The sequence below is a fragment of the Bos javanicus genome, chromosome X (assembly GCF_032452875.1).
Source record: "Bos javanicus breed banteng chromosome X, ARS-OSU_banteng_1.0, whole genome shotgun sequence".
NCBI lineage: Eukaryota > Metazoa > Chordata > Mammalia > Artiodactyla > Bovidae > Bos > Bos javanicus.
The window spans coordinates 20232007-20252073 of NC_083897.1; the positions used below are offsets into that span (position 1 = coordinate 20232007).

The 20067-nt window shown below is 39.6% G+C and overlaps 1 protein-coding gene across 1 annotated transcript; it reads left to right on the forward strand.

Moving 5' to 3' along the window:
• Positions 1-951: 951 nt before the first annotated feature.
• On the forward strand, positions 952-17868 carry HTATSF1 (HIV-1 Tat specific factor 1). Its single transcript, XM_061408468.1, is given in 9 exon segments — positions 952-1230; positions 2845-3025; positions 3691-3738; positions 4253-4407; positions 6787-6950; positions 8111-8210; positions 14073-14162; positions 14927-15064; positions 15592-17868. Coding segments are annotated over 9 exon segments (2322 nt in total). The 5' UTR covers positions 952-1044; the 3' UTR covers positions 16852-17868.
• The last annotated feature ends 2199 nt before the right edge of the window (positions 17869-20067 follow it).

Sequence of the window (20067 nt, forward strand, 5' to 3'; positions counted from 1 at the left end):
CAAGGGACAGGCAACTGTTGCCTTTCCTTTCCAGAGTCATCTCCAGCCTGAAGAAGGCACCAGAAAGATAAAAGGACGGAGCAGAGACTCGGAGAGAAGGTTGCTCCTTCCACTCACCATTCGTTCGTTCGTTCATTCATTCACTCACCACACACGCACTATACATCAGACCCTGTACTACCAGTTCGGGCTAACCCGGCTTTCCTAGGGAAATCTTCACGAAACAAGTGAAAGACTTGTTTCCCACGCGGAGGAGGGGCCTCCGGGAGAAGGAGGCGCATCTTTCTGTCGCAGCGCGACCTGTCCCGCCTGTCCCGTCCACTCCCCCAAGATGGCGGCCGCCTCGACGCCTGCTCCGGCGCCGGCCGAGTGGGAATCTTCCCACGCCTTTGGGATACCGCCCCGCTGCGGACTCCGCGGAGCCCAACGTTTCCAAGAGGCCGCAGGCCCTGCGCTCCCCCCGGCCCCCGCGCCAGGACAGCCCTGCTGAGCATCACCGCTCGGCAGCAGCGCAGCTCCCAGAGCCCCGCCCCCGGGGCCCCACGCCGCTGGCCCGTGTCGGCTCCTATTGACGCCACTGGGGGCGTGCCGGTGCGACCCGCGACGACGCGACGCGCCAACAATGGCGACTTCGTCATCCTGAGTGGGCCTCGGTTTCCAAGTGGTTTCCAGACGTTGACGCGGGAGCCGTAGTTGCCTCAAACTCGGTCGGCGGCGGCGGCGCGCGTGCGCGCTCCCGCCTCGACCCGGATCGGGCCGCGGCGGCGAGCCCCGGAGGGGCGAATCAGGTGGGCGGTGGCGCGGCGAGGCCAGGTCCTGCGACGCGCGCGCGCGCGCGGCGGGCGGGCAGCGGGCGGAGCGGGGGGCGGTGCGGCCGGCGAGTGGCCCTGACTTCCCGGGGGCTGCTGGGGCGCCGCGGGGAGGCGGGCCGGGGGGCGGTGGGAAGCGAGCTGAGTGTGGCCAACCTCCTTTTCTCTGTTCCCCTCCAGCATCAGCTCGGCCTCTTCGCTCGACCGGACCTTGCCTCTAGCCTAAGTGGGCAACATGAGCGGCAACAACTTGGATGCGAACGACGAGTTTGATGAGCAGTTGCGAATGCAAGAATTGTACGGAGACACCAAGGACGACGACACCGAGAAAGATCCCGGTGGAGAAACCGATTCTTTCGGGCAGCAGCCGACTGACACCCCGTACGAGTGGGACCTAGACAAGAAGGCTTGGTTCCCCAAGGTAAGTCACTCGGGCGCCGCTGCACAGCGGGCCCACCTGGCCAGCCTCGCGGGGCGCTCCTTTCACGTTTTCTTTGCTGAGGTCCTGGGTTAGAGCCCCTCTGGCTAGTGACGTTTCTTTTTGTTGTGTCTGTGGCAGAACCGACGTGTAAAGGAACGGAAATCTTTAGAGAGATGTCTTCAATGTAATTTAATTCTTAAGTCCTTTTTATGCCTTATTAATTTTATCTGTGGAGGTTGCAGTTGGTTTATGTCAGTGACTTTTTTATTGCAAAGAGGAAAAACATCAAGAGCAAATTCAGTCGATGTTAATCTCAGGTAGTCTCAATCTTATTCTAGGAATTCAGGTGGTTAACTGATGTGCTAGGTGCAAAATGCAACTTCTTGAGTTGAAAAAAATTGATAAATTGGTAAAATTTTACTGATTGAACGTTGCGTCTTTTTTTTCTTCCCTACTAAAGTTGGTCCTAGACAGGTACATTTGAACCATATCACTACAGGAATATGACAGGAGGAGCACAGAACTTGGATGGAAAAGATCTGTGCGTATTTATTTAGAGTACTTGTAAATTTTTAAGCATTCTGTTTCAGCTTGGAAGTAAAATGACTGATGTTAAACTTGGTTCTGTAAACTTTTTGGTCAGAGTACCCTGTTAATCAAAGTCTCGTGGTACAGGTGGAAAACAAGGATACTTATCCCACACTGATAGATTTGCAAGCCAGTGATGCAAACCATGTCTGCATTGTGTAATTTGAGTGTTATTTTTAAATTATTTATTTAAACTATTTTCTTTCCCATTTTTTATTTGTGTGTATGTTCCAATCCCTCTGAATTGTTAAACTTAACATTTCACTTGGGTACTGGTGGTGCCAGCTAGAGTGCAGATTTGGTTTCTTCAGCCTTCTGAGTACTTCACCAGTCATCAGATAGTATAGTAATTTTTGGCTCTATCTTTTTATGTTATGGAACCCATACCACTTCAAACTTCCAAGTTTTAAATGTTCCTCATTCCTATGTGTGCCTCACATTGACTGGTATGAAGATACAACTACGTTTGTTTCATTGTGCAATTGTGCTTTTTTCTCTAAGAGCCAGGAGGATGGATGTGAGTTGGATTTGTTCTTGATTTGTTTTGACATTAAATGATAATGTGATTTGAGTATGTATACTTATGTTCATCTGTATAGTAAAAGAAAATTTGATTCTGTTGTTAGATTATTAGTTGACTGTTGGTTTTTATTCTGTTTATTGTTATCTGGTACTTCCTTTGCTATGTGTATCTGTAGTCTTAGTCAAGTAGACTACAGAGATAGTAATTTACAAATGAAACAACTAGGAAAGGTGCCAACGGCACTTAAAATGCCTTTAATAGTATCTCAGACTTTTGTGTTGATAATCCAAGTACCCATGTCTTAATTTTTTTTATTCTCTTTTGCACAGTTTTCTATGTAGGTGACTATTTGTCATATATGCTTCAGTTACTGTTATCCACAGAAACACTCAAATGTGACATTGTATAATTGAATATACTGTTATTTGACACAGTGTAAACTTTTCACAGTAGGAAATCATTTTTTAATTTCTGTGTGTGTGTGCACTGAACTTCTTATTTAGATCACTGAAGATTTCATTGCTACATATCAGGCCAATTACGGCTTTTCTGATGATGGTGCGTCTAGTTCTACTGCAAGTGTCCAAGATGTCAGTGCTAGGACTGCAGAAGAACCTCCGCAAAGACAACCCCCCGAACCCAGTGATCTGAAAAAGAAGGGAGAAAAGAGAAAGGCTGAATCAGGCAAGTAGATTTAGCTTGCAAAACATGAGTATAAAAGTTAAAAGTATGAGTATGTGTATATGTATTTACTTTTTGAAGAATTAGAACTTTGACAGAATCATAAGATGCGTATTTTTAATTATTATTATTATTTGGGTTCATGTGTTGGCTCTCCCACTAACGTGTAGGCATCAAGCAGATTGTTTCAATTCAGTTCAGTTCTCAGTTTCTTCCTTTGCAAAACAGAATTCTTATTAGGAGATTATTTAAAGTTATGTTTAAATGGTTGGTTTGGGGTTTGTTTTTTTTTTTGGTACTTCCAATTAAATTAAAGAAGTCAATTTTGCTTCTGGTGGCACAGTAGATTGGAGTCAGAAGCAACCTATGCCAAGGCTTAAAGTCAGAGCAAGGGTAAGGTTTTTTTTTTAAGGTAGTATCAGATTCATAAAGAACCAAGATAAGCTAGCCATCTTTTTTCAGACAGGGCTCTGAAGTGAATTACTTGTCCAAAGATCCAAATACTTTGAAAACTAGCCAGTGATTTGATTTAGTCTGTCTTATTCTAAGGGTAAGAAAAAGTTTCTGGAAGTTTCGAGAAACTGCCGCACTGTCAGGATTTCATAATGGGACTCTTACCTTTTCTTGCATGTGTTTTACTTGATTTTTTACTCGATTTTTATTTTTAGGATGGTTTCATGTTGAAGAAGGCAGAAATACAAATGTTTATGTGTCTGGTATGTATACCTTTTAACCACATTTAGAATAGAAAATATTTGATTTTGAGGTTTTTCCACAAAGTTATTTTTAGATTTCCATTTCTCTGAATTCTATTTTTTACCATTGTGTCATTTATTTGTTGAGCCATGTACATTTAGTGAGGAATATGTTTTTATATAAAACTTAAGAAAAAGTACGTGTATATAACTTTGCATGCCATCCTTTCTGACAGTTTTAGGTAATAACTCAGCAGTTTGCCCCTTCAGAGTCATTGATACAAGACCTAATCAAAGCATGATTTTAATGTATTACAAGACCTAATCAAAGCATGATTTTAATGTATATTTGAATACATTAAAACATGAAATTTCTTAAAGTCTATAGATGTGAGATTTTTACACACTTTTAGAAAACCAAAATTTTGGTGCACTCATCACTCATCCAAGTTACAGATTTTGAATTAGTAGAAACTTAAGTAACCCTCACGTTTGTTATAGATGCCATTATAATTTTTTTCCCTTAACATCACAGGTTTGCCTCCAGACATTACAGTGGATGAATTTATACAGCTTATGTCGAAGTTTGGCATTATTATGAGAGATCCTCAAACAGAAGAATTTAAGGTCAAGCTTTACAAAGATAATCAAGGAAATCTTAAAGGAGATGGACTTTGCTGTTATTTGAAGGTTAGTTATGTGGTCATGTAAGTTTCTTCTATCTCCATTTTTCAGCTCAGGAACCAGGGCTATAATTTTGTATAGTTGGTAACCAAGAGTGAGGGCTATTCAAAACAGGATGGGAAGAAAACTTTGTTTCTGATTGTGCCTTTGTGTATCACACTGATAAAGTTATTTACTTGCTCTTGTAAAAAACTATGTTGTAAAGTTATTCACTTCCTCTTGTAAGAAACTATGTTACCAAGTCAAGGTATTATGTTAGTCATAGGACAGACGTGCTTCTTTTGTCTTAATTTTACTGCAAAGATCTCTTTCAGATCAGATCAGTCGCTCAGTCGTGTCCGACTCTTTGCGACCCCATGAATCGCAGCACGCCAGGCCTCCCTGTCCATCACCAACTCCCGGAGTTCACTCAGACTCATGTCCATTGAGTCAGTGATGCCATCCAGCCATCTCATCCTCTGTTGTCCCCTTCTCCTCTGGCCCCCAATCCCTCCCAGCATCAGGGTCTTTTCCAATGAGTCAACTCCTCACATGAGATGGCCAAAGTACTGGAGTTTCAGCGTTAGCATCATTCCTTCCAAAGAAATCCCAGGGCTGATCTCCTTTAGAATGGAGTGGCTGGATCTCCTTGCAGTCCACGGGACTCTCAAGAGTCTTCTCCAACACCACAGTTCAAAAGCATCAATTCTTCTTCACAGTCCAACTCTCACATCCATACATGACCACAGGAAAAACCATAGGAGTGTATGAATGTAATCAACGCAGAACACATTCAAAAAGCCACAAAGAAAAGAAAGTCTGTAACATTTTATTCCCCCATTGGAATGAGTTAGACCAGGGTTTGGCAAACTTCTGCCCACTGCCTGTCTTTGTGAATGAAGTTTTACTGTAATATTCCCACATTGTTTCGTTAATGCATTTGTCTGTACCTCTTTTCACAGTGCAACAGCAAAGTTGAGTAGTTGCAACACAGACCACATGGCCCATATAGCCTAAAATATTTACTCACCAGCCCTTTACAAAAGAAGTTTTCTGACCCCTGAATTAAACCATAAAGGAAGTGATAACTTAGGCTTAGTGCTTTGAAATATATTTTGAGTGAGAGAGAAGAGAGAGTGGTATTAACAGACATTTGCAGAACTTTATGTATTCATGGTGCCGTAAATTGCACAGGGGAAAGCTCAGTGTCAAGGAAGCCATTCTTTTTGGAACACCTATCCCGTTCGGAGCATGTGTTACTATGCATTATTGCAGGGTACAAAAGAAATGGGCACAATGATGGCATATTACATATGTCATGGAACCTGAAAATAAATACAAAGGGAAATCAAAGTGTTAAAACAACAGTACCAATGTCACGAGTGTGTTGCGAGTATACAGCATTTCAGTGAAATCAGAGGGGACTAAGAGTAAGCCGACAGCTTTGGGAAAGATAGGTTTTTGACCTCGTTCTTGAACATAATGGGGATCATACAAGACTATGACCATTATAGGAAGATATTTATGTAATTTTCAAATGTAAGGAGCTTGAACACTTAATAAGTTCTTCAGGGTTTACTAAAAATCTGTGAAGAGTCTCTTAGGGGGTTTCATTGGGTTTTAAAATTTTTAAAGGGAAACGTAGGGTTTTGATAAACTTTATATATAAAATTTATGAGCCATTAAATTAAAAGATTACCAAACCAGTGAATTGAGTTCCAGAATAACATAGTTAATTGTTCCAGGATCCATATTCGATTGTGTGGCTGAATTCAGTGTCCTTTTGAGTTTTCCTTAGATCTTTGAATCAGTGCAGAGCTGACAACTGCCCCCTTTGTATCGGACCCAGAATCCACACACGTGTGTAATGTTCAAGCTGTCAGATAATCATCTTCCTAGTATATCACAGACCTACATTTTAATTGATGAACAAAACAAATTAAAAGGCTGACCAAACTATTCCCAGTTTCTTGAGTCATCTAGTCTTTTAAGTAGGAAACTTCGAATTTTAAAACTGGAACGCACTTTAGAAATCACCCAAGTCCATTTGCCTCATTGTACAGATGAGAAATCGAGACTCCAAAAGGCAAAACTGCTATTCCAGTAATGGTATAACTTTAATTTTGTCAAGAACTCTGCAAAGAAGGCATTTCCATTCCCATTTTATAGATGAAGAAATTGGGGCTCAGGGAGCTTGAATAACTTGCCTGGCTTCATATAACCGGTTGGGGACAGTTGTGACTTAAATACAAGTTTCCTGATAGGCATTCTGGAGTTCTTTATTCCCATGTAGGTAGTTACATTTAAATTTTTATTTTATGTATAGTCATCATTCATCTAAAACACTCCCAAAGTTTCATTTCAGTGTGTAACTTACTGATTGTAACTTGTTTTCGCTTTACAAAGAGAGAATCTGTGGATCTGGCATTAAAACTTTTGGATGAAGATTAAATTAGAGGCTACAAATTACATGTGGAGGTGGCAAAATTTCAGTTGAAGGGAGAATATGACGCCTCAAAGAAGAAGAAGAAGTGCAAAGACTACAAGAAAAAGCTGTCTATGCAACAAAAGTTGGTGGTTTTTTTTTTCTGTTTTGAAAGATTTTGTATAAATATTCTAGAGTATGTTTTTGGTAATAATTGCATAGTTTTGCTCCATCAAATATGCCTACAGATTATTTTTAAAGAATTTCATTTACTATACGCCTGAAAATAACACATTATAAATCAACTAGATGCCAATATGAAACAAAAATTTTTTAAACTTTTATTAGATCCTCAGAAACCTTCAATAATCTGTGTAATAGGATGTTTGGCAGTGATGGTGTTTTTCATTTTCTGGGGTGTTCATTTTTAATACAATAGGAACTTAAATAAACTAAAGCTATCTCTACATAAAATGTTGAATATCAAATTAGATAAGATGGTTTAGGTTTATATATGAGAGCCATTAGTTCATTTTTAATGTGGATGGAATCAGCGTACCAGGAGCTAAACTTTTACATTCATACTAGTTAGTAGGAGTTAGAAATTATAAGCTTTATCATTTTTCATGTATTATGTGGTTGTATATAATATATACATGTCATCAAGTTTCTATTAATTTAATGTTTTTTTGAAATATGCTGTTTTTAAGAAATGGGCCAAAATGATGAGCACTTAGATCAGGTTGAATTCTAATAAAGCTTCTAACACTATGCTTAAACTAATGGTAAAATGGTTATAAAAGCATTTAGTTGTGATGCCAATAGTTTTTATAGGAATAAAGTAGATACCTAAGCATTTTATAGACAAACCAGTAAGACTTAAGATTGTAACAGAGTAGTTTTACATATTTCAGTGCAGTTGTTTGTTCTTTATAATTATAAAATACCTAGAAACTAATACAATTTGAACATTTCCTTGGCCTTGAAGTGTCTCTTCCTAGATAGTCATAGATACTAAATAATTACCAATTTTCCAGGAGTCTCATTGGAATGTTTGTAACCAGACAGCAGTTCTGAAAAATATACTTACTCTGGGCATTTCAGACACTGGGTCCATCTTTCACTGCCGATTGTTTTTATTTCAGAAAGCTGTGCAGTAACTGTGACTAAAATACACGTTTTGAAATCAAATAATTATCTTTATTAAGCATTCAGTAAAGGATTATATTTATAGCTTGTTTTTTTCTGTCTCCAACAAGTCTAAAATGAAATTCACAACTTGCTGTTCCTACTTTCTCGCATTAGGCAGTTGGATTGGAGACCTGAGAGACGGGCTGGCCCATCCCGAATGCGCCATGAGCGAGTTGTCATCATCAAAAACATGTTTCATCCAATGGATTTTGAGGTAGGAAGAAGTATTCTTAGGGTTAGAAACAGATATTCTTTCTTTCAAGAGAACCCAAAGCTTGCCTCAGTGCATCTTTCTCATGTCATATCCTGCATGTTCATGAGTTGTCATGGTTGGAAAATGGAACCAAGAATCAGTTGAAGGTTTCAGATTTTCCCAGGTTTAGCCCAGTGTTCTTTTAGTCATATCCCAAGTAAACCAGGCTAATACCCATACTGTGGCCCCAAATGGCAGCTGCTATATTAAAAGTGCAGTCTTGAAAAGATTTCTGTGAGTCACTTGTGGATGTTAAGTACAGTTCAGCAATACAGGCTTACTTTGGTGGGGAGGACCAGTTTCACAATTGGAAATGAAAACCTCACTTTGGTGCTAAAAGTTTGATACTTAAAAAACCTTAGGTTAGTGAACTGCTGCTGCTGCTAATGGCAGCTGCTGACTCTGTGTGACCCCATAGACGGCAGCCCACAGGCTCCTTTGTCTGGGATTCTCCAGGCAAGAATACTGGAGTGGGTTGCCATTTCCTTCCCTAATGCATGCATGCATGCTAAGTTGCTTCAGTCGTGTTCGACTCTGTGCGACCCCATGGACAGCAGCCCACCAGGCTCCTCTGTCCACGGAATTCTCCAGGCAAGAGTACTGGAGTGGGTTGCCATTTCCTTCTCCAAGTGAAATACAGTCCCTGACATTTGAGTAGTGGAGGTTGTTTTTCAGAATCTAATTTTTACAAAACCCTTTAATGGCTATTACGAGGACTTTGTAATACTTGATGTCCATGGACGATTCTAGGAACAGCAAATAAAAGTGAATAAAGGAAGAAGAGCTACTAGAGAGGTTTAAGGAGTATTAGTTGCCATCAGGATACCTTGTGTTACATTCTGCATCTTGTTCTTATCTGTGTGTTTTGGCCTAGACTCATGGGATCATTCATGGAAGAACAATTCTTTATTCTCTGCCTGGATTCTGAAATTAGTGGTAACAAGTTACACATAAGAAAACAATGTTCGTAATGTAAAATTCCAGACAGTTTGCATATGTTCTCGTTCCTACCAAAGCTGACTCTTGATCCTTTTGTGCACCGAAACAGAGTCAGAGTGGCAATATCATTTTAGCCCCCTTTAAGAGAGCTCCAGGATGGTCTGTGAAACTCCATCTCTGCAGATAGTGAGGTGATAGGGTTTACTGTGCATCTATGGAGCCTGCATCTTTTGAGGTAATCGAGAAGATACATGTGGTCTATTAGTACTGTGTGGTGTCTCTTCTGGCTCGAATCCTGAAGAATCTTGAAATATGACAGAGCCAGTTTAGACTTGCAGTGATAATGAACTATGTTTTTTTTTTTTTTTTTAATGCACATAGGGACTTTCCTTGCGGTCCAGTGGTTAGGACTCTGCGCTTCCACTGCTGGGGGCCCCAAGTTCAGTCCCTGGTCAGGGAGCTAAGATCCCTCAAGCTGCAAGGATGGCCAAAAGAACCCCACACATGTTCACATGCACACTAAATGCTTTTTGAAATGCTGTCCCTCCCAGCTGGGGCTTTGAAAGGCATGTATAGATGGATCATGGTATCTAGTCTACTTGGTACAATTCCAGAATTCCCTGTGATTCATCTACATTTTATTTCCTTGGCAGATAATTGTTTTTTTTTTTTAGTTAGGTGACCTTTTAATTTCTGTGACTGGAGACCTTAGATTCACAACATTCTATACTCCTAACACTTGAACATGAACATAAATGTATATTTAATTTATTAAGTATCTGGGCTCTTTGCAAGTTGAAGTCTGTTGAGTAATTACCTTTAACCTGTTTCTGCTTCCTGCCTTGCTCATTGAGACACTTAAGTCTAACACTTAAGTCTAGCTATCACCCTGGGCAGACTTAATTTTTCCTAGCTTAACAAATAGTCTTTCCTCCCAAAAGCCACATTTATTCTTCCTTGACTCCTACAAATTCCCTCCAGTGGACGTTTTAAAGGATAGAAATTTTATGCTTGTAAGTTCTTGATTGTTTAAAAAAGAAAATCTTTATTGGTTTAGTATAAACTTTGGAATTATAGAGCCTTTATATTAGCCGGTTTTATTTTATTCATAGCATTTATTATCTGAAATTATTGGATCTTATCTGTTAGAATATGAGCTCCATGAGAGTCAGGGCTCTGTCTACCTGCTGTGCTGTTATATTCCCAGTGCTTAGCACACAGAAGGCCCTCAATATTTATCTGAAAAAGTGAAAAAATGAATGAAGCCCCTTTTATTCACAAGGCAGAGTGTTTTCATTCACTCAATGAATACAATATTTTCTCTTTAGCATCTTTGCAAATGAAGGAAAGTTTTCAGACAGCTGTGCCACAGAGGCTGGGGAGGGCAGTGATGGGGTTCAGAGTTCTTGGGCAGAGAAACCCTTGGTGCTGTCTTTGTCTGCCCATCTACCTGGGCTTGTGTGGTCTGCCGAGCTTGATGAGAGCCTGTCAGCAGTTTTTGTTTTTTTGCTCAGTGTTTTGTAGGCCTGAATGTAAAAGTGTATCAGTATAGGTCTGTCCACTGGAGTAGATTGTCCAGAATGGTAGACTATAGCCACATGTAAGTATTTCAGTTTATTTATTTTATTATTATTATTTTTCCTTTTTGGCCATACCATGTAGCTTGTGGGATCTTAGATCTCTGACCAGGGGTTGAACCTTTTTTTAAAAAACAAACAAAGTTTTTGTGGCAACCCTTTGTGGAGCAAGCCTGTTAGCACCATCTTGCCAGTAGCATTTGCTCATTCTCTTTCTCTCTGTCACATTTTGGTAATTGTCACAGTAGTTCATACTTTTTCATTATTACTATATTTGTTACGGTGATTTGTGATCAGTAATCTTTGTTACTATGATGACTTGCTGGAGGTTCAGGTGATGGTTAGCATTTTCTAGCAGTGTTTTTTTAATGAAGGCATATCTTTTTTAGATATGATGCTTTTGTACACTTAATAGACTACAGTATAGTGTAACGTAACTGGAAAACCAAAAAAGTTCATGTGACTTGCCTTATTGCAATATTTGCTTTATTGTGCTGGTCTGGAACTGAACCTGCAGTATCTCCAAGGTATGCCTGTATGTCTTTATTCCAAACAGTTGATTAGAGTTAGAAGCAAAATACCTAGAAATACTTTTTGGTATCAGGGAGAACAGTGAAGGCTAGTATTTTAAATGTAACTTTAGGGGGTTTTCAGTGTTTAATTCAAAGCCTTATTTAAAAAAATCATGCCTGGCAAATTTGAATACTAAGAGATGGAAAACCAAAACTCAGATGCAGAGGTGGTTTTCTCATTGTGTATACCAGGGCTGTTCAATAGAGGTCTAATCTGAGCCACATGTGTAACTTAAATTTTTCTAGCAGCCACAGTATAAACACAACATGAAACAGGGGAAGTAAATTTTAATAATGAATTTTATTTAACCCAATATATCCAAGTATTATAATTGTAGCATATACCATAAAAACGTTAATAAGCTGTTTCTTCCCCCCCCCCCCAGCTTTGGTACTAAATTTTCAAAATCTGGTATTTACCTCACACCTGCAGCCCACATCAATTTGGACAAGCCACGTTTCAAGGGCTCAGTAGCCACATGGGGTTATTGGCTACTGTCTTGAATGGGTTTAGATTGGAAAGGAATGAGAAATACGTTTTATTCCTGGGAAAACAAAGCACCACCCTGGAAAAAAATGATGAGTGTCAAATGCGGAAGGTTTCAGCTTAACAGTCTGAGTTTAGTCTCAGGTCTGTTGCTTGCAAAGAGCTGTCTTTGGAAAATTTTCATGCTTAGCTAAGTTAAAAAGACACTTAACCAGGGGAAGGGGTTATTATCTTTAAGTCTCATGATACTATAGCAGTAGAGACACATTTGTTTTTCAAGCTGGTAAAAATGAAAACAGAAGTCTGGGAAGTATTTGGCTGAAATTTGATGTTCTTTTGGGAAGGACACTGAGGCTTTGATAAAGAAAGAAAGACAGGGACTTGCCTGGCGTTTCAGTGGTTGACAGTCGCCTTCCAATGCAAGGGACACGGGTTCAGTCCCTGGTTGGGGAACTGAAATCCCACATGCCGCCAGGCAACTAAGCCTGCATGCTGCAACGAAGACCTGACACAGCCAAAAATAAAAATAAAAAAGTTTGTAAAAAAGAAATAAAGACAGTAATGCACCCCTCCCTTCCACAGTAAAACTGTGGAATCATGCTTAAATTCGTCAAATATTTTGAAACAGTTTTTGTTTTTAATATAATCCTGATTTCCTTTGGTAAAGAAAATAGAGTTACTAGGAACAGTTTATCAAACTGAAAAAGTTTTAATCGACTGTTCATTGTGTGAAAAGACGCTGCTGTGTTCTGTGAGGTATTTCAAATTCAGTCAAGGGAGATTCCTGCTTGTAGAAAGCACCCAATCTGGTAAGAGCTACCCGCCACACACACATCCCTAGAAGCCACCCCATGGCTTTACCAAATGAGTATAGAGTTTATGCTCCATTCCCCCATTCCTCTCAGGTTTAAGAATTTTATATAAAACAAATTGGTATATTCTCCAAAGTTAGATTTTATAAGTGGGAGAAATCCAGAGTCCCGCAAGCTATAGTTTTAGAAGCCTCAGATTTATAGGATTTTTACAGTTTTAATTTTAAATTTGACTTCAGTAACTGCCTACCAGTTGTATATTTTTGCCTTTTGACAAACTTTAGGAAGGAGAAGCTACTTGTCATTTTTTGCTGTTCTCTTTAGTTGGTGAGGATTCAGATGTTTCCTAAAAAGTGTTTAGGTCTGCTTCAATAGAAATTAGTAGATAGGATACCCTTGTATATGTTTTTATGTAGTTGAAATTCAAGTTGATAATATAACTTTTTATGAACCTTTTTCATGCTTTGGAACTTGAAGAAAATTTAATTCCCACAAGAAATCTTAAATCCTTTTGTTGTTGGGGGAGGGGGACTCAAGACCACTAGAAGCAGCAGTGTTTGAGTATTCTTAATAGACTCATAGTTGCAAGAAAGCATTAGTTAAGTGTGTGTTTTTATTGTGTGGTTAACAGCAGCTCCTTAGTTGTGTGTTTCAATTGCAGTGTAGTAGGAGGCAAGATGAACAGGAATCCTTATAAGGGAGGTTTACCCTATGAGTTAAAATAGAATCTCAGAAGCACAAAGAATCATTGTAGGACACAGTCAATGAAGGGCTTCCCTCATCGCTCAGTTGGTAAGGAATCTGCCTGCAATGCAGAAGATCCCAGTTCAATCCCTGGGTTGGGAAGATCCCCTGGAGAAGGGAAAGGCTACCCTCTCCAGTATTCTGGCCTGGAGATTCCCATATAGTCCATGGGGTCGCAAAGAGTCGGACACGACTGAGCAACTTTCACTTCACTTCAGTCAATGAAAAGGATATATGTCTCCTCCTTGCAACATTTTGGTAAATAGGAATCTATGCAAAGCACAAAGCAAAGGTTTTTCATCTTCACAGTCATTGTGATGCTGATGCAGAACATAAGAATTATTAGTCTCTGACTTAATATGTGCCACAGGACTTCACCTGCTACAGCTGCTATTATTTGGGATTTTCACTGACATGTTCCTTCCCTCTCCTTTGCCACTGCACGTTCCCATTGCTGCCTACCATACTTGTCCATTCCCCCATCTCAAAGCCAGGCAGACCAGTAGTAGTAGCAGCAGATGTGATCGTCTTAACTTCTTTAGACTTTGACTCTTTTTAATTTTGTAGACTGCAGGCAAACATAGCTAATAACCTTAAGCAAAACTTTTGTTTGTTGGTTTGTCAAAGCAATAAATTTCATTCTCAGGATTTATAAAGGGGAAAACCCCTTTTAATTGAGTGTGTTTTTGTAGGATGATCCACTGGTGTTGAATGAAATCAGAGAAGACCTTCGAGTAGAGTGTTCAAAGTTTGGACAAATTAGGAAGCTCCTTCTCTTTGATGTAAGTGGCTTGAACAAATGATTCCTAAAGCAATTTTTTTCCATTTTAGTAAGTTATTACCAAATGTCAGTATGCCTCCAAGTTTTTTACATTAATGTTTTTACGTAGTAGCTCTGCTCTCTAGTGGTGGTGGTCTGTTCGCAGCATTAGTGTAATTAGATGAACATGGATTACAAGCCAAGCCTTCGATAGACTTGCTTATGCCTTGGTTATTTTCCTTTATCATCACTCTTGAGTGAGTGTATGGCCAGGTGAAAGTGTAAAAGAGTCAACATTTATTGATTGCAAACTACAGTTAGTTTATACATTCTCTCCTTTAATCCTCCCAATCCTCTGAGATAGGTACATGCTATTTTACCTATTTTTATTTATTTACCCATTTTACAGATGAGGGAGTTTAGAGATTGAGCACCTTGCCCAAGGTCATTTCGCTGGTAAATGGCAGAGCCAGGATTTAATCCCAAGGCCGTTCAGCTTCAGAGTCCACATTCTTAACAACCATGCTATTCTGCGTCTCCTTTGACACTGTAATGAGCAGGAACATTTCCAAGTATATCATGCTTGGTGTTTGCTTGATAAAATTAGGCTGAAGAAGTAGCTAGCTGCGTGTCACTGGCTGGAGTAAATGGAAAGAAAGACTTCATACATAAAATCTTTAGCTTAAATCATCAGAAAGAATACTACTGCCCTACCTTGCCACATGTGTATATTTCTCTTTCAGTTTTCTCATTCATTCCTTCTTTTATCTTCCTTGTATTTTTTAGAGACACCCCGATGGTGTGGCCTCTGTGTCCTTTAGGGATCCAGAGGAAGCTGATTATTGTATTCAAACCCTCAATGGAAGGTGGTTTGGTGGGCGTCAAATCACTGCCCAAGCGTGGGATGGAACTACGGATTATCAGGTGAGTTCTGCAACTGTCAAGGGCACGTGAATTATTTCATTCCAACAGATACTGATCTAGCAGTTTTTCATGTAAGTTTTCAGTTATGTGTAATCTGTTTAATGTAACTGTACTTTTAAATAATCCTTTACATTGAGAGTATAGAAAGAAAAATTTTTCATTCTTTCAGTTTATAAGTCTGAAGTGTTGCACTTGCTCAGAACAGCAATGGGAAAGAAGGCATTAAGCTAAAGTGTTTCTCTTCTTTTCTGTCTTATAAAGTACAGACAGTTCAGTGATTAACTTTTTAATTGAGGAGACATTTCTACAGTGCCATGGCACTGGACATTTATTTAAACGATCTTATGGTCAGCACTAGTAAACTAAGGTGTAAAGTTTGGAAAGTGAAGATAGGGAATTGCTTTCATTTCCCAGAAGTGATACCTTATAAAATCAGAGTACTGTGAGCAATGTTAGAAATGTTCCAAGACGTTGTTACTTCTTTTGGCCTAAAACATCTTTTAACAGCAGTTTCCATGTGTACACAGGTGGAGGAGACCACAAGAGAAAGGGAGGAAAGGCTGAGAGGATGGGAGGCTTTCCTCAACGCTCCTGAGGCCAACAGAGGCCTGCAGCGTTCAAATTCCATCCGTGCTCCAGAAAGGGCAGGGCCTTCTAGAGTTAGGCATTTTTCTGAGCACCCTGGCACATCTCAAGCAAATGTTCAAGCAGCCGCAACTGAAATGGCATTTGAAGAACCTATAGATGAAAAGAAGTTTGAAAAAATGGAAGATGGGGGAGAAGTTGAAGAAGCTGCTTCTGAAAAAGATGCTAAAGAAAGTGGCCCTGAAAAAGAAGCTGAAGGTCCCCAAGAAGAATCTGAAGAGAGCTGCCTTGAAAGAGAGTCTAAGGAAGGCTGTCCCAAAAGAGAGCGTGAAGAAGACTTCCCGGAGAGAGAGTCTGGAGAAGGCGGCCCTGAGAAAGAGCGTGAAGAGGGTAATCCTAACAAAGAGTCAAAAGAGACTGTCCCTGAAAGAGAATCCAAAAAGAAGAAACTCAAAACGGATCCTGACAAGAACGGCCGTGAGAAGGAGTCTGAAGAAGAAGGCCCCGGCAAGGAGTCTGAGGGGGAGGCCAGCCCCCAAAAGGTGGCTTCTGAAGATGACGACTCAGAACAAGAGTCTGAAGACTGCTCAGAAAAGCAGTTTGACGATGGCTCTGAAAAAGAGTTAGAAGAAAATGGCCTTGAGAAAGGTTTTGAAGAAGATGCCTCTGACAAGGAATTTAATGAAAACATTCCGGAAAAAGAGTTAGACGAAAATGAATCTGAAAAATCAGAATTCGAAGATGACAGCTCTGAAAAAGTGTTTGATGAAGAAGGCTCTGAGAAAGAGTTTGACGAAGAGTCAGATGAAAAGGAAGAAGAGGAAGATGCATATGAAAAGGTATTTGATGATGAATCAGATGAGAAAGAGGACGAAGAAGATGCAGAAGAAAAGGAACTTGAAGATGCTGATGAAAAGGATGAAGAAGATGATGCAGATGAAAAGGTATTTGAAGATTCAGATGGAAAAGAAGATGAGGAAGATGGAGATGTAAAGGAAGATGAAGACATAGATGAAAAGGTGTTTGAAGATGATGATTCCAACGAGAAGTTGTTTGATGATGATTCCAGCGACAAATTGTTTGAAGATTCTGATGAGAGAGGGACTGTGGGTGGTTTAGGGAATGTTAAGGAAGAAGGGCCCTTGTCCACAGGCAGCAGCTTTGTTCTCAGCAGTGATGATGATGATGACGACACTATTTAATCCCTTAAACTTGCTTTTTAGGGAGATTCCATCTCCATTTTGCTCTGCTGCAAGGTAATTACTCGTAGTGCTACATGAACGTGTGCATAGAGGTAGGATGCCATCTGATTAATGCAGTGAAGTGTTCATGGTTACCTGTACCTAATTATTTTAAATATGTGTTCTTTGGCTGTTCAGTTCAAACTCCATAGCATAATGCAAGTTAACTTGCTCCTTGTCCTTTGTCAGATTTCTTAAGTGCATGCAAAATAATATTTTTTAAAGTATTCTGATTGAAGTTTGTGACATTCAGAAATAAAGAAAGTTGTTGATATGCAGGAACGGAAAATTGTACTTGAGTTAAATTGCATTTTTAATTCTTGCTGTTGCTTTATTCATACTAACGTTTGTTTTTTTTTTTTTAAGGACTTGAAAAATCCCTGTAGGTGTCTCTTTGCTTCCACTTTATGATGTTACCACTGATATCCCCATTTCCCCTCTCTAAACCAGAACATGTTACTAAAACTTATGAGGTAAAGAACTCTTCAGAGTTTTTTGCTCCCCAGTCCTCACAAGTTACTTTTTTCTACCCTCTTCCCATGAAAATTCACTCTTAAATGTGCAAAGGTGAACTTCCCAAAGTCCACAGCTTCCATTATTGAAAATATGGAGGAGATTAGAATTCTACCATTTACTGTTTGGACACCTCTAGAAGTTGATTCAAGTTACAGGACCTTTCCCCAGAAAAATCTGTGCGTACACTACACAACCTTCTGTATCCAGTTTGGGGCAGTTCATGTGGATCTCCTGGAGTTAAGAACTTTTGTCATGCTTATTTCAGATTTTTGTTTTTGATTTTGTTCTAGAATTGTGGTACCCAGTACTATGGAAATGTGTAGTTCCAATAAAAAAAATGTGGCTCTTTTCTTGATTGCGCTTTCCAAATTCAGTATTGATGAATTGACTTCTGATGTTGCACTTAAGAAGTTATTCTCATAAATTAGAATTAAAATAAACTGCATTGGTGCATTTTCATTATACCGTCTGTCAGTGTAATCATTACCCTCTTCAGACAGAAAAGACTTGTACTTCAAGCCAACTTTCTGAGAATTTTTTAGTTCATGTCTGGGTTCTGTTAAAAATCTTCAGGCTCTTCACCAGGGACAAATCAGTGAAAGAGGTGAAGAAAGTTAAACAGAAAAATTGCAAACCAAAATAGTGTTCCTTTTAAAGATAAGCCAGAAGTATTTAAATACTTTATTTATTGTGTTTTACTACAGTTTATGGGTTTCCCTTGTGGCTCAGCTGGTAAAAAATCCACCTGCAATGCGGGAGACCTGGGTTCGATCCCTGGGTTGGGAAGATGCCCTGGAGAAGGGAAAGGCTACCCACTCCAGTATTCTGGCCTGGAGAATTCCATGGATTGTACAATCCAGGGGTCACAAAGAGTCTGACAAGACTGAGTGATTTCACTTTCAGTTCACAGTTTATAGTAATTTGTTGGAGAATTGTTTTTCTAAACAAAAAGGAAAGAATGCCTTATTTTCTGTACATAATGGAACACATAACTACAATATACATTAGCTCTAAGACTGTTAGAAGGAGGCCATTTTCATTCTAACTTCTTTCCCCTGCTCATTAATTTGGTATATATCAAATACTCATACCCTTTTCACATAAACATCCTGGAAGCAAAAGTCACCAACAGCTGTAAAATGGTAAATAATTTATGAGGTATTACTGGTGAGCAGACATTAAGAGTCATGAAGCACCTACCTGTTTTCCAAGTAATCGGGCTTTATTGGTCCTGAAAACAGAATTTATTGTTAAGCAGCAGTATATCCTGTTATCAAAAGAAAATTAAAATGTAAGGGTGAGTGGTAAGCACATCAATGCTCAACAATTCCCTGACAATTTCTAAGGAGTAGTGCTTCTTAAAACTATATATAAGTATAATGTATTCGACTCTGAGTGCACGAACCAAAAGTTGCTTCAGGAATGCCTTTGAAAGGCTTGAACACCATGGCCTCTGAACTACTTTATATAGGAACAAACTTGAAAATTCATGTTAGAAGGTTAGAATATTACTGATCTCACAAAACTATCTTTTAAATAAACAAGATGGGGGAGGATGGGATGAATTGGGAGGATACCACTGACATACATACACTGCCACGTGTAAAGTAGATAGCTAGTGGAAAGCTGCAGGGAACTGAGCTCGGTGTTCTGTGATGACCTAGAGAGGTGGGCTGGGGGTGGGGTGTGAGGGAGGTTTAAGAGAGAAAATATATATATGTATAACATTCACTTTGTTGTACAGCTGAAACTAACACAATATTGTAAAACAATTATACTCCAATAAAATAAGCTTTGGTTTTCAGGAGATTCTTAAAAAATTACAGATTAGGGTAATAAAAATTTGTATATCATTTTAATGCTTTTTACTAGGGATATATTGTTTACCATATTAAGATACAAGTAATTTAGACTATTGTTTTGGGGTATTTACACTCACTGTAGCATCTATTTCATTTGATTCAGTCCATTAATAAGTATAGATTGGGCCAATGTGTATCTATTAATATACTAGATGAAGTGGGACAGAAGGGGCAGTGTGAATAAAGGCAGCATTAGGCATGAACCCTCAATAGGCAGCTGTAATCTATGTTGAGATAAGACAGTAAAAAACCAATGTGACAGTCAGGACTTCCCTGGTGGCCCAGTGGTTAAGACTCAGCTCCAAATGCAGGAGACACGGGTTTGATCCCTAGTTGAGGGGACTAAGATCCCACATGCCCTGTGGTGTGGAGGAGAAAAGCGAATGTGGTAGTGATCCATCAGTACCATTTCTAGAGCCTTGCACAGTTGTTTAGTCACTAAAGTCATGTCTGACTCGCTCCTCTGTCCATGGGATTTTCCAGGCAAGAATACTGGAGTGGGTTGTCATTTCCTTCTCCAGGGGATCTTCTGACCCAGGGATCAAACCCACATCTCCTGCATTGGCAGGCGGATTCTTTTACTGCTGAGACACTAGCCTTGCCCTTAATAAGGGCTCAAATCAATATTTGTTGAATGAATGAATTTATTCTACGGATACACTTGCACACTCTCATTCATTCATTTGAAGAGGTTTGTTGGCTTTTCCACTACCTCATCATCATTCTTGGTGATTTTCAACATCAAAATAAATTATCCTGTTCTCCCCCTGGTCCTTCCACCTCAGCAGCCCAACTCTCC